This window comes from Athene cunicularia (assembly GCF_003259725.1).
Source record: "Athene cunicularia isolate RWA chromosome 5 unlocalized genomic scaffold, athCun1 chr5_part2, whole genome shotgun sequence".
NCBI classification, from domain to species: domain Eukaryota; kingdom Metazoa; phylum Chordata; class Aves; order Strigiformes; family Strigidae; genus Athene; species Athene cunicularia.
The window spans coordinates 622,157-636,155 of NW_020799102.1; the positions used below are offsets into that span (position 1 = coordinate 622,157).

General features: G+C 42.2%; 1 protein-coding gene across 1 annotated transcript; it reads left to right on the top strand.

Moving 5' to 3' along the window:
* Positions 1-915: 915 nt before the first annotated feature.
* GATD1 (glutamine amidotransferase like class 1 domain containing 1) lies at positions 916-8,276 on the top strand. Its single transcript, XM_026850310.1, has 7 exons — positions 916-1,014; positions 1,391-1,496; positions 2,046-2,153; positions 2,706-2,800; positions 3,961-4,054; positions 5,740-5,851; positions 6,291-8,276. The coding sequence occupies exons 2-7, from the start codon at positions 1,430-1,432 to the stop codon at positions 6,292-6,294; spliced, it is 480 nt and encodes a 159-aa protein (XP_026706111.1). The 5' UTR covers positions 916-1,014; positions 1,391-1,429; the 3' UTR covers positions 6,295-8,276.
* The last annotated feature ends 5,723 nt before the right edge of the window (positions 8,277-13,999 follow it).

Genomic DNA, 13,999 nt, shown 5'->3' on the forward strand with positions numbered 1-13,999 from the left:
GAGTGGCACTAAGTCCCCCACACAGTAGCTAAACAGAACAGGGAAAGATAGGCTTTGGGTTTGTTTTTTAGAAAAAGAATCATATTCTGGTAGCTAAGCTGGAGCAAAGGGAGAGGAACATCCAGGTATCTCCATGGTTAACCAGCCTACGGTTTCAGAACACACTTTTGGAGGGAAAAGGAGACTGATGGACAGATGCCTGATGGCATAGCTTCTCCCTTCAGCGCGTCCCTCCGTGCGCGCTCCTCCGCCCTGTGCCGCCGCACCCCCCCCTCCCGCCGGCGCGGCGTGACCGGTGCCCTGCGTGTGGGGCCGTTTTCACGCTCACGAGTGGTGTGTCCCGCGCTTTGCAGGTGTGACTGTGCAGTGCTTGTGCCGCACTTGTGTTCTGGGCCGCGCCGGGCATGGGCGTCCCCAGTCTGCAGGCACTGTCCAGTCACGCGTGTCTGCGCCACGGCTCGCGTGTGTGCGAGTCGCTGAGCGGCGCAGACACGCGCGTATGCTCCCTGCTCTGCAGGGGGAGGCACCCACGCTGCTCCTGCTTGTGCAGCCGGCCTGTGCACAGCTGGGCTCGCTTCCCACAGGCCTGCTTCCTCCGTGCCCAGCGTGAATACCCGCCGTTTCCCCTCAGCACGAACCTGGGTCAGAGCCCACGGGCAGCTGGGCTGTTCTTGGCATGGGTTAAGCCAAATTCCCTTCGCTTCTGTCCTCCCTGTAACCCCCCAACCCGAACAGAGAGAATACCTGCATCCTCTGTTTCTCAAGAGCTCACCTATAAGGAAGGCTGTGTATTTGCTGCGTCTTAAAATAACCCTCTGAAAATAGTGAAAGCTTTTAAGATGAGCAAAAAACCCAACCTCGTGTTCTTTGCTAGATAAAATGAGCTGCTGTGGCTGGGATTAAAATAAAACTTTAAATTGTTGGGACACTTTTTCAGGTGTGTCAGCCCAGTCCTTCCTTCACTGCTTTACACTGACTAGTTCTGCTTTTAACCTGCAAGTTGCAACTCCTGGGGTAAGTAAAAATGGGCAGTTACCGTGATTTCAGTCTGAAACTAATGGATTCGATAAGAGGCAATTATATGAAACTTTTTTTTTGAGAGTTGTTCTATTGGCTTTACAGATTAAGGGATTTTTTTCTTGTTTTGTTTTCTTAATATTGAAGTGAATGCATGCTTCCTATAGTATGGTTCTGAACTTCTTTGTCCAGTATCTGTTACCCACAAAGAGCAAAGGAAGAAATATTAGAAGTACTTCAGTAGGAAAAATGGAAAACTTCAGTTTTTTGAGAGCTGAGGTATCTCAAAGTCCCACATGGTTATGCTTAAAGAACTGTAGTGGGTGTCTGTGCAGTGATCCTAACCACAGTCTTTGAACCGTGTTTCCCTTAGGGGAAGTCCATTGATTTTGTGGATGTGAACGAGAGCAACATGCGCTGGATACAGGACTTCCGTATGAAATCCTACGCAAACCCTGCCAAGTTGGAGTCGATTGATGGTGAGGGGCTTTGCTGTTGGCCAGCGTGTCAGCTCCACTTATCACAGAAACAGATGCTTCTTAGTGTTAGGTCTTTAGGGAAGAACAACACAGAAAAGGTGTAAAACTTGTGTTTTAAGAGGAAGCCATGGCAACTGCAGTTGCTATTTTTTTAAGAGCAAGTCCTGGTAACTACAGTTGTTATTTTCTTATTTATGTTGGATTGGTAATTCTTTCTTATTACATATATACACACAAAATATATATATTCTCCCTCCTGTGTGTTTATATATATATACAGGCTATATATTGTTCTTAAATATTTTGCTAAAGTAGAAGCTAGCAGACTGGTTTTAAGCTTTGCCAGGTAAGAATGTCTCATTAAAAATGCATATTCTTTGTCCTAAAAAGGACCTTTTTCTCCACATAGATCTGTTTCTTTAGCTCATTCAGCTTATACATATTACTTGTAGTATTATCTTAATTTTGTCAAATCTGAAGTGGATTTAAGTTCAGGCTCTTTTTTTTTGTCACTTGTATTGCAGATAGTTTATTCTTTCTCCTTACTAGGTGCTAGATACCATGCATTGCTGATTCCAAACTGTCCAGGGGCTATGACTGACCTAGCAAACAGTGGGTACCTGGCTAAGATACTGCAGCACTTCAGCACTGAGAACAGTAGGTGAACATCATTACATGTTTTGTTAAATAAAATAGTACTACTGTATGGTTTGTGTAAGACTGTTACCTTCCAGTTACTTAAAAATGTTTACGTAGTTGAAGAGCATTCAGAACTGGAAAGGTTTGCTTTAGAGAAATGTATCTTCTCTTTAAAAGTATCCCCTTTATGTAAATGTATATAAAAAACGCAGTAGTTTTTCCATGATTGTGTCAGAGGATGGTTCTCTGCCTTACAGTGATACAGACTCTCCCAAGTCAGTAGGATTCAAGGCTCAGAGCCAAATGTGGGATGTACCAGGTTCATCATTAAGGCTGTAGTTAATCAAGACTTGTGTGTGCTTCTTGTTTACCATATGAGTCTGTGTTTTTGTCTTTGGTGCTGTCTCTAGACTTGGAGTTAACAGCTAGTAATATATACTATATATATACTATAATTTTATTGCAGGAAGGCAACATGCTGTAACGTGAAGAATCTCACTATCATTCATATGTGTTTTGGCTATTTGGAGATGCTCACAACTGCTCAAAGATGCTTTGTTTTTTCTCCAGAGCCTATCTGTGCGGTTGGACATGGAGTTGCAGCTTTGTGTTGTGCCACTAATGAGGATAAATCGTGGGTATTTCAGGGATACAGCCTGACAGGGGTAGGTTGAGCTTTCACCTGACTTGTGCTGTTTGGGGACTTTTTGCTGTGCAGGGGCCTGTGATTTCAGGTGATGTTGCTGGTGTTTCTGGTCTTATCCTACAATTTCCTACAAATACAAATCATTGGTCTGGTACCCTTGATTTATGTGCAAGTTGTTGGAAAGGTGGTCCACACCGAGTGCATGAAGGGATTGTCTCATTTAGCTGTCATATGGAGTGTTTTCCTTGTGATTGTTCAGTAAATGTTAGACAAAATCAACAAAATGCTGGAAATTACTGCTGCAGCTCTTCAGGTTCATAGTTGAAGGCTTTTAAGAATTACTTTTTCTGATTTCATGAATGCTGGAGGTAAGTTACATTTCTCAAGGTACTCTTTCATTTTAAAAGGTAGAGGAAGTTTTAGGAAAAAATGCTGTTTGTATAAACTGGCTTATCATTCAAAAAGTAGCCAGATACTGTTGATGTTTTGTTTAATGTACAGTCATATCTCTGACCTCGCAGACCATTTATAAAGCAGTTGTACCTATGTGCCAAGGTGATGCAAACCTCTATAGTACAGCTTCTAGGATTGAAAATTTACATGCAAAGTTAAGAAATTAAGTTTATGGGACTCACAAAAGCTGTCAGTTTCTTGATGTGCTTGTATTTGGCATTACAATCCATGATAAAATATTTTAAATAAGGCATGATGTGGCCTAGCTATAGTTGCTATGGAAACCATAAAATTCAATTTCCTCCTGCGCATATAGAAACTGAACTAAGTAGTCTTAATTTTTCTCTTTTCATTTAGGCTGTTTCCCATATTCATTCCAAAGCAGAGCACTGTTACTTGGGTTCTGCAAGTGGCACACCATTTGTGTCCAGCGGCCAAACAGATCACGCTTTCATGAGCTAATTGGACACATTGTTCAGGTCCAGTTGTTGTGTAGAAATTGCCTGTGTCATTCTTTTTGTCTCACTTCAGAATTTTCAGTTTATTCCCTACAGAAAATCCATAGAAGGTCATTTGATTTTATGCTTCATTTCTGTTTCATTTCCTGTGTATGGTTGGGAGAATCATAGTGGGAACAGAAAAATAAATTGCAGGGGGAAGTATGTGTTGGTTTTTCTTGGCTTTTTTTATAAAAAGCAGGACAGACTTCCTTGTGATCTCTTTCAGCCCTCTGTGTACGAACTAGTAAGGCAGCCCAATTTTGCGAGTTTGTCCATTATCGTGGAAGATTTTGTGAAAGATTCTGGAGCTACGTTTAGCGGTACGTCACTCTCTTGCTGTCCAGGACTTCGCATTTTGGAAATGAATGTTTGTGTGCCAATTTTACACAGCTGAACAGGCATCTGACAGGATAGCCCATCTTGCATTCCCATTTATTTGATATAAACAAATACCCTTAATGAATATTCTTAAAATGCATATTTTAAGAACAAATGCCACAAAATGTTGTGTGTGGAGGAGCGGGGCAGTACAGTACAGCTCACTGATGTCCGTGGTTGTCCATATTCTTTTACCCCGTGGTAAAGATGAGGTGGCTTGTCCTGCTGTGAAGTAAGAACATGTGGTGCAGGGAAGGATGTGTACTGGAGAGTTGTCCTCCATCTGCAGACCCCCAGTCTGTGCCTGCAGGGGAATGTCTGCAAATGCTTCATTATTTAAAGCTGGAGGCACTATACTGAATGTTTTTGGTTGCTCTGATTAGTTGGCTTTTACCATCAAGTATTTTACTCCTAGCTAGATCTGTTTTTGTAGCATCTTCTTGTTGTGTTACTCGTCATCCCATTAATTATTATTAGTCAAAATAGAGGAATTTGGATTTTGTAGTTCAAAGTTCTGTCCTGTGAGAGAAATTAAATCCATTAAAGCACAGCAGGGTCCCTTTTTTCCTAGATTATTTCTGGATGTGCGGAGAAAAGTGTTGTTTTCCATTACATGCTGCAGTCTTGCAATAGTGAAGAATGACAGAGAAAATTAATGAGCTGTAAATGGCCCTATTCTTCAGTTGCAGCTGTCCTTCAGTCTCCTATTTTGTTAGGTAATTTTTTAGAGCTTGTCCCTGGTGTATTGAAGTCATATCCTTTATTTAACAGAACAGTGCCACCCATTGAATTGATACAGTGTGAGGTGGCTGGATTAGAGACTCAGCGTCTGGCATGGGTTTCCTAAGAAGAAATGCCACTATCTTACCAAATTGCTATATATTCTTTGTTTAATCCTCTTCCCTCTGTGCTACTGTCAGCCTGTTTGTGTTTAAATGGCATCTTTATGCTTTTTGAATGAGCTGCTGCTGCCACCTTCTGCATAATGTGTTCAGTACTGACAGTTTAGAAGCTGCTGTCTCAGTGGTATCTGTTGTCACGTGCGCTTGGTTGCAGTGGTGCTGACAAATTAAGAAGAGGAGAAGCATGTGAGGGTTGAAGGCACTTAGCCTGTGTTTAGACAGTCGGTGGTTGGGAGAGGGAGAAGAAAAGAGTAGTACATTACTGACAAAACAATCTGAAGAATTGCTGGTGGATATTAATATGTTGGGGTATTATAATTGGCCAGAAAATAAGTATCTTCCTGCAGGCTCACTGTAGCAGGGTGATTAGAACTTTGGTGTCTTGCATAAAAAGAGTTTATATTGTATTGCAGGGTAATTACAACTTCATATACTTTCAGGTTTTTATTATGAAAATCTCTTGATATATGCACTTTACTTATCTGATGTTAATTGAGTCAAGGTCCTGCTGTCCTTTCTGAGAAGGACTTTCTAGTGAAATTGTTTCAGGATTAGGGGTTTGAGATTGTCCCTGTCCGTTGGGATTATAGATCAGCATGTCAGTCACCCAGCAAATTACCTGGTCAAAATAGTTATCGTTTGTGTTAGTTCTATCAGAGATGTGATATTGACATCGAAATAGTGTTCATTAACACAATGCTTGTTGCTTTTTCTCCTGTCATTAGCCAGCAGTCCAGATGCTGTACATGTCGTGCTGGACAGGCACCTGGTGACAGGACAGAATGAGAATTCCACTCTTCCTGCGGTCCAGAATCTTCTTATTCTTTGCAATGTCAGGTGAGGCAGTGTGAGAGGTAAGAGCTAGGAACAGACAGTGGTGAGCTCTTGTAGTTTTGGGGATATTGTCCCTCAAAAGAACTTTTTTCCCTTGGTTAACTGAAGTGCATTGTCATTGTTTGATCATTCATGTCTTTTGGTAAAAGACATTTGTGATTATTAAAAAAAACAATAAGGTAAAATGGCTTGGGAAATGCACAGCTATCTATCAGGATTGGTAAAGTAAAATGTAGAATAGGCTTCACTAAATCTTTCTGTTAAGAGAAACATTTCACGTGGTTGTTCTTTGTGCTTTGGCAAGCTAGCATTTAGTCAGCTATAGTTTAGGATTCTGGGAATGAATGGATTTAATTTCTTCAGTAATGGCCTGGCTGTTTGACTGTCTTTCATCTTGTCAGATAGAACACATAAATAATCACCAAAATCTTCTTTTGTTCAGGTGAATGTGTTAAAAGTCCTTTCCTGGCTGTGGACTAACAGGTAGTGTCATGTTTGGATGTGTTTCAGCAGGAAATGAAGGAGCAGGTCTCTGCAGATAGGATGGACGAAGAGCCAGCATGCTAAGGATTTTCTTGTCTGTTAACTGGATAAAACATACCTTTAAATTTCTGGCCTGGATTATGATGCAACTGTGGCAGTGAAGTGGCAATGTGAGGTTTTGCATATATAGAATGGATGAAGGTTGTGAACGAGAAAACTTCAAAGTGCATCACACTTCAGAAGCAATTATGAAACCACCTTTCATTTTTGTTGCTCCATCCTTTTTCACTGCTTCTCTCTAGACCCTTACTTTACAGATGTGGGAACTGTGTCTTGTTAAAATAAAAGAAGTTGGTGCTACAAATACAAATCACTGAAGCTGAAGACCCTACTCTAGGCTGACGTTATCCGGATCATTAGTAACTGCCTCAAAGAGCACTTGGAACTCTGAACCATCTGGTGTTTGTGCTTCAGATATCAAAATCTACACCTAGAGCTTCATGGAAATGCAATTTCAGATGCGTTCTCACCTTCCTTTTGGTAGGTCGCAAGGTTACTGCCTGAAATCTGAATGTGTCTGGAGCACTTGGATATACTTGAAATAGGGTGGAAAATGCTTGGCTGAACTCTGAATAAAGCAGAATCAGTTGTTTGAAGGCAGCTCACTGTGGTGATCCTGTTAGCATAATGTGCCCTTGTTTTCTTCCTTGCCTGTTCACATTATTGGACTTCTGTTTAAAAAGTTTGCTCAGCTGTTTTTAAATTGTCTTCTGACTGGTTATTTGTTCTGCTTTGTGGTGTTTATGTTCTGATTTTTGTTCTCTTTGAAATGTTTGAAATATTTTTCTCTGGCAAGTACATTGCAGTGGTCTTGCTGGAATCTTACAGACAAAAGAAGAGGAAACAGAGGCAGCTAACATGGATCACAGCTTCTGAGGATCTAGCTGTAAGATGAAATCTGTCCTTCTATTTCCTTCTGAGCAGCAGATGCGGCTTGAGGTTGAGCATGGAAAGGAATAATCAGACCAAGAATATTTTTCACTGTTGCAGGCTCAAACATACTAAATCTGTGGGAAAGTAGACAAATTAACATTTTTCCTTCAGTCTCAGAACCGCAGGCAATACTTCTGCAGTGCTCTGTGAGGGAAGAGATCTTTGTGGTTGCATTTTTTTTCTTAACAGGACAATATGATGTATTGGTTTATAACCAGTTGTCAAGCAGGTTAATTTTAGGTTCTTTCTGTAGAAATTCAATTTCATTTCTGTCTTAAGAATTTGGTGTGATTTTTAAAAGATGAACAGCTATGGGATTTTTTGGATCTTTTACTGTTATATTCTGGACCCCAGCTTACAGATTTTTTGCTTTGATAAAAATTAAAAACAGAATTTGAAATTGAAATTGGGCTTTGGTAGAAATTAAACTGCCAAATAGCTTTGATAGCTTAAATCTTCATTCCTGACAAGTTTTCTTACAGATTTGTTGACCTCTGTCACCATCAGGGCATACTTTCCATCTGGATTTTGTAATGAGCTGTCCACTGAAATGATGTGGAAAGATTGTGTATTTGTATTGCAGTAGTATTTGGAATTGGGTTCGTGTTGAACATTGTGCACCTACAGCAAGGAGATGTGCTCTGCCACCAAAAGCTTCAGGCTTCATGCCCTGGACTCCACTGATTGCCTGAGCAGGGAACTTAGCAGGGCTGAGTTAGGGTCTCCAGGGGTCCTGGAGGAGGTGGGTGCAACTGATGTGGCTTCTGAGGTGAGGGAGCTTTGCCACACCTGATCGAACCCCTGACTGCAGCTGCAAAGTGAATCTTGTTTCTGAAGTGGGAGCCTGAGAGATCTGTATTGCCTTTGAGGCTGTGTGTCCATGTGATTCTGTCAAAAATCACTAGACCTTTCGTTGCCTGCCTGCAAAAATAGAATATTGCTGTCTACCCTGTGTCCTGTGTTCATTCCTTAATTGTGAAGTTCTCTCCGGGCTCATTGATGAGCTGCCAGGTGAACAAACAGTATTCAGGCCACTACAGGCTTTGATCAATTCTCTGTTGCACTGTTTTCCTTATTCTGTGGCAGTCAGGCCCTGTTGGAACTGCTTTGTGCCTGTTTCAGGAAGTACACTAATGGACAAAATACACTGCCTCTAGATTTTTGTAACACTTCCTTCTTCCCATATGGGAGCAGGTGAAGAGGAGTTACTGTGTGTATCTTTGTTCTTTCACATCTCTTGTCCATTTTTATCTCCTCAATAATCTAAACTGTCCCCAGTGTTGAAGATGTTCTTGCAAAATAGAGGGAGAATTGCGTGATCCTGCAGAAAGTGTCAGGAGAGGTGATGTGTGTGTGCCTGCAGCTTTCTGATGGGGAGAGAAGGATGTGGGCTGTGTGGATGTGACCCAACTTCCAGCGACAAAGCAAAATGACTTTGGTAAAACAACCTCTCTCATGTGGATGGTAGACTAGCATTGTGCCATCTTTGGAAATTACACTGGCAAATTGTAAGCAATTAGTGATTATAGTTCTTGGAAGTTTTCATACAGTATGACCAGTTTTACCCAAGGATTGGAAAAAAATCATTCTCAAACTGGGAAGGGAAGATCAAACTGAAGGAGAAAATATGTGAAGCTGTGTAACATCATGCCAGATACATTCAGGAAAGTTTTCTGTTTATGTCAGTGGATTAAAACATGAAGGCAGCATCCATAACTTTTGCTCATTATAGTCTGACTTTGCCATATGCATAGAGAATTAGTTGCCTTGAGTCTGCTTCTTCAAGAAAAATATATATAGGGAGCTGATGACCTTCATGGTAAGTGTCATTTAATTCTTCCTTCAGGGAAAGCTTTCAATGCAGCAGTAAGCCCCTTGACCCAAACAAATTTTCAACAGTTCATCAGGCTATTTCTAACTTTATTTTGAAACTAGTTAAAAGCAGCAGGGTTGAAGTACAGGCTTCAAAGGCAACACTGTATCTTTAGGTGTTGTAGCATACTTGCTTGCTTTAGTTCCTTGCTAATGTTGATCTACAAATGTAACCTTTGAGATTTTTTTTATAATCTTTTGCTTAAAAGACACATCAACTAAAATGAAGTGACATTACAGGAGGAGTAATGATTTTTGGGTAAGTCTGATATTTTAAACTTCCTGTGTGAAGAATCTGAATGTCTCAGTTTGTCTTTTGTACCTTGTGCTGGGCTTCCTTCCTGGTCAAACTGGGAAGAGACCAGTGAAGTATCATACACTTGGCATGATATTTATCCTGAGTTTATTTTCCAGCACTTAACTTAGAATGTCATGCTTTAAACCAGCATGTATTTTCCCTGGCTGTAAGAATACAGCATGCTCAGACTGCTCAGTGGCTGGCTTTTCTAAATACTTTTCTTGCCTAATTATGCATAACAAGCAGTGACAAATAGCAGCTGGGTTTGGGGTGGGGGCATTAGCACAGATGAGAAATGTTGCTTCTTATTGCCTTGTGCCTGTTGACTTTTATCAGTGTCTTAGCTTGTGGTAGAGTTTGTGTTGTCTGCTTCACCACCATGAGTGCTAATCCTTAGTTTAAAGTTAATTTAAATGTAAAGACACATGTTTATGATCCCTCTAATGATCTGGGCTAGAAATCACCAACTTAAACTGGTGAGAAATCTGCCAGAGGCAGTATCAGGAGACCTCAAAACATGACAGCTCTTGACATAGTCATTTAGCAGGTGTTCTGCAGTGTGGTGGTTTGTCCCTCTACCTGGCTCAAGTGTAACAATTTGAGCATTGGAGGGAGGACGAGCATTTGGCAATGCTTGCAAATGCTTGGTGTTTTGCTGTCTTTGTGATCAGTTGTTTATAGAGGATTCTGGCATTTAAACCACATGAACAGGCCCTTTTGTCCCAAAGCCAGAAACTGCTTCTCAAACAGATTGAGAGCTTCAAATTCTGGAGATTTTCAACCCACACAAATCCTGATTGTTTCAGTGTTGTGCTCTGAAAGGGCTTGGTGCTTTGGCCCTAGGGATGTTATCAGCCAGGCTTGTTTCCTTGGAAATCTGTCTGTTCCTGGTAACATCCAGCTGCTGATTTTTTTAATTTAAGGAACCACACACATGAGTGTTAAATCTTGTCTGGGCTTAATGCATGAGAGCATATTCTATATTTTCCTCTGAAGTTCTTACGGGCAGACATTGAAGTATCTGCTAGAAACATCAGAATGCTTCTGCAGTGAAGCAGAAACATTTGTGGGATTAATCCAGAGGGACAAGGGGCTATATCAGATGATTTATCCCTAGGATAATCTTTACAGCAGTTGACTCACAGCTGATCTTCAAGGTCCCTTCCAACCCAAACGCTTCTGTGATTCCTGTATTGCACCCCCACAAAGGATTTCTTCACCAGAAAGACAACAGGTATCACTGTGCATCCCAGTACTACACTCGCCACTAAAGCTGTGTAGTTGGTCCCTGCAGGGAAGAAAGGAAAGGTAGAGAACCTCTTTAAGGTAATGGGAGCCTTTACTGGCAGTTTTACACATCAGTTGTGAAGAGGGAAGGCTCAGAACATTTGCAAACTGATGTAGCAGTTGGAGTGAGCCCCAAGGCCTGCTGTGGGCGTGACCTCAATTTTCATACTTTTTACATTTTAATTCAAATTAAGTCTTGGCTGTAACAGTAATGAAAAGATCTTATTTCTAGTTTGATTGATGTAATGTTTACAGGGCAAAAGATTAAGGTGACATGAAAGATGATGAGAAATGGCCAAATCCCCAGCAGCTTGGGCTTTGATAATGAGTCTTCTCTGCTACCATACCCCCCTACAACTTGATACTGTAGCTGCAGTCAGGGGAGGTGGCTTAGAAGGTGTCAGAGACAACTTGGGCAGACTCAGCTTTTCTGCGAAACGTTGTCTCTTCAGAACACATAACAAAGCATTTGCTTGTTTTAAGGGATTCCTTACAGGATGTTTGAACTCAGTCCTCGTCTCTGCCTGCAGCTAATGGTTGTTAGGCATACTAGCACGCTGTTAGTGTATGAAAATGTTTAAATAAGATCCTTTTCCTGGAACTTCCACAGTATAATCATCTAAAAAAATAAAAGAATTGAATCTTCTGCTTTATTCATCTTGGGTGCTGTGTGATAAGCTCTGCTGTTTGATTGTGAGTATCAGAGTGTTTTTTAAATTGTCTGTTCTGTTGCTGATGGAAAAGTTCTTTTGGCTTTGTACAGGATTGTCTGCTTTCCTCAGTGTGGGCTCCTGTCAGCTTTGAGCTCCCTTGTAGGTTCTTGCAGCCCCAGCAGCGACAGTTAACTGAGAATCGGGCTTTGCTTGTGTGCTTGCCCTGAACAGCAGCAGTGAGCCAAATGGGGTAATCCTGGTAGGACCGAGTCCCACTCCTCTGTGAGAAATTACCTGGCTGCTGTACCTGTCGTACTACTGTCCCAGAAGGCTACACCTGGTGTATTGTACCCTCTGCAGGGCTAGAGTGTTCTAGGAAAATGTTTAATACTAGCAAGAGATAAAAGGAGTTTTATGGAAAATTCAGACTAGTAGGTCTGTAGGGAATTTAATTTCAGCTCGAGGATCGGTGTGTTCCCGCAGTTCCCCTGGCTGGGATCTCCATGCTGTCCCCTAGGATGCAGAGGACTGTGTCACAAAAGGACCTGACATCCTGCCGGGACCTCTGGGGCACTGCTGTAGTATCAATGTAGCATCAATGCATCAAAACAAGTACCAGAATAAATGGAAATTACTCTTTAATCCTGACTTGCTTTAAAATTTCAAATGGTACTGGTCAGATAGTCTGGCTTGTTTAATGGAGTCTGTAAGAGCCTACAATGGCTGTATTTGATAATCCTTATAAATGAATCTCTGAGGACTAATTTTAAGTCAAATTCTATGTTGGAAGGCTAAAAATAAAGGTATGTACTTACTATGTTGGTTTTGTGGACCTCTGCTCTCCTCTACCTCTCTCTCCTCTGGCACCTTTGTTTCAAGAACACAGGCGGTACTGAGAGCAGCTGTTGGGAGCAGCAGTGTGTCTCCCTCAGCGGGGCGGGTCGTGGAATGCAAGAGGGAGCTGAAAGAGGAAGGAAAAGGTTTTCCCCCCCGCCCCATGCTTTGTGTTTGCATAGAGCTGGGTTGAAATGGGAGAGCTGCCACCACGGGGGGAGGTTGATCGATTTGCGTTTGTGCTCATCGGTTAGTTCCTGCTCCAAATCTTGGGAAGAGGAGCTGTGGGATGTTGCAGCCTCCCCACGAGGTGGTGGTGCTGCTCTATTGCAGACCTTCGCGCTTTTCCTCAGCCACCAGCAAACTCTATCGCTGAACACCAAGTGCAAAGATGTTGCTTTCCTCTTGTGAATTCCCGAGGAAGAAGGGCCTGCCCCTCCTGGGTACCTGGGCCGGGCAGGTGGGCTGCAGCTGAAAGAGGGCGGAATCTGGGACACCCCCCAAGGGCTACAGTAACACTTTATTTATTTATTTATTTATACATACAAAGTGATGCACACTAAGCTCTGCTGTATGCAACAAGCTCTTTCTGTGGCTTCCCAGCAGTCTGTGGCCATAGTCTGCTCTGTCATGCTGCTGCTTTTCTTAGGAGGATGAGGACAGCGTAATTAGAAATCTTATCATCAAAGCGTTTGTCATCTTCTAAAACATCATCTGCTAATGCTACCCTGCATGCTTTCCTCAGAAATTCTCCCTCCTCAGCATCACCTGTTACTAAACCATCTTTCTCCCCAAAGTTCTCCACTTTGCAGTTTGTTTTTGTGTAAAGACAAGGGCCAATCCTGAATTATTGCAGATTCTTTTGTTTGTTTCTGATCTTGAACAACCAAATGAAAGCTAAATAGGTGTGCAGCCACTGTTGGTGAGTTTGAGCCTGGGGAAGTGCTCTGATCTTTTGACCTAGATCAAACGCCAATATAAACTGGAGTTGTGTGTCCCTGGGAGTAAGAGACAGAACTTGTGCTGCTCAGGTGCTGCGGAGGTGAAGCTGAATTCTTGGCTGAGGCACAACATCCCCAGCCATCAGTGCAGTGTAACACCAGTCTGAGTGTCAGACTGCCTCAGAGTGGTGTGACTAGAGCGAGTCCCCTCTGCTCCCTAGAAATGCTACATTTCATTGGAAAAAAACTGCTTGGAGGGTGCTGTGATTGTGTGAATTTTACAGGACGAATGAGAGACCTGTTTGCAAAGACTCACTTTGCATGATCCAAATACATCTGAGCTCAGACTGTAACCTTGATCCCAGCAGTAAAGCAAAAACAAAATCAAAAACCAGAAGTTCAGATTGTAAGCTTCCTTCAATTATACTGAAATCAAAATTGAGCATCAGAGCCCACCGCAGTCTCTAACAATCCCCATCCTGACGGAATCACAACCATTAAACCCAGAAGCCTGCCAGGGCCTCCTGCAGTTGCTGTTTTCCCAGGGGAGGATCACAGATGCTGTGCAGAGACCCTCTGTGAGGCCCCATGTGTGCAACCCTGAGGGGTATAAAACCAGACTTTTGTGACTTTTTGCTTCTATGCAAATTGTGTGACATACCAACTGAATGTCCTTGGGGATACATTTACCTGTTGAACTGCAGAGGAACAGAGCTTGCTCCATTGTGCTGAACCATTGTATGGATGGATCTCCTGCATACAAGGCTTGGCTGTCAGAGTCACCGTTTGC

Coding starts and splice junctions, on each gene's coding strand:
- GATD1 (XM_026850310.1), top strand. CDS start 1,430: ATGCGCTGGATACAGGACTTCCGTATGAAATCCTACGCAAACCCTGCC. Junction 1,497..2,045: donor CAAGTTGGAGTCGATTGATG/GTGAGGGGCTTT, acceptor TCTCCTTACTAG/GTGCTAGATACCATGCATTG. Junction 2,801..3,960: donor AGGGATACAGCCTGACAGGG/GTAGGTTGAGCT, acceptor GATCTCTTTCAG/CCCTCTGTGTACGAACTAGT.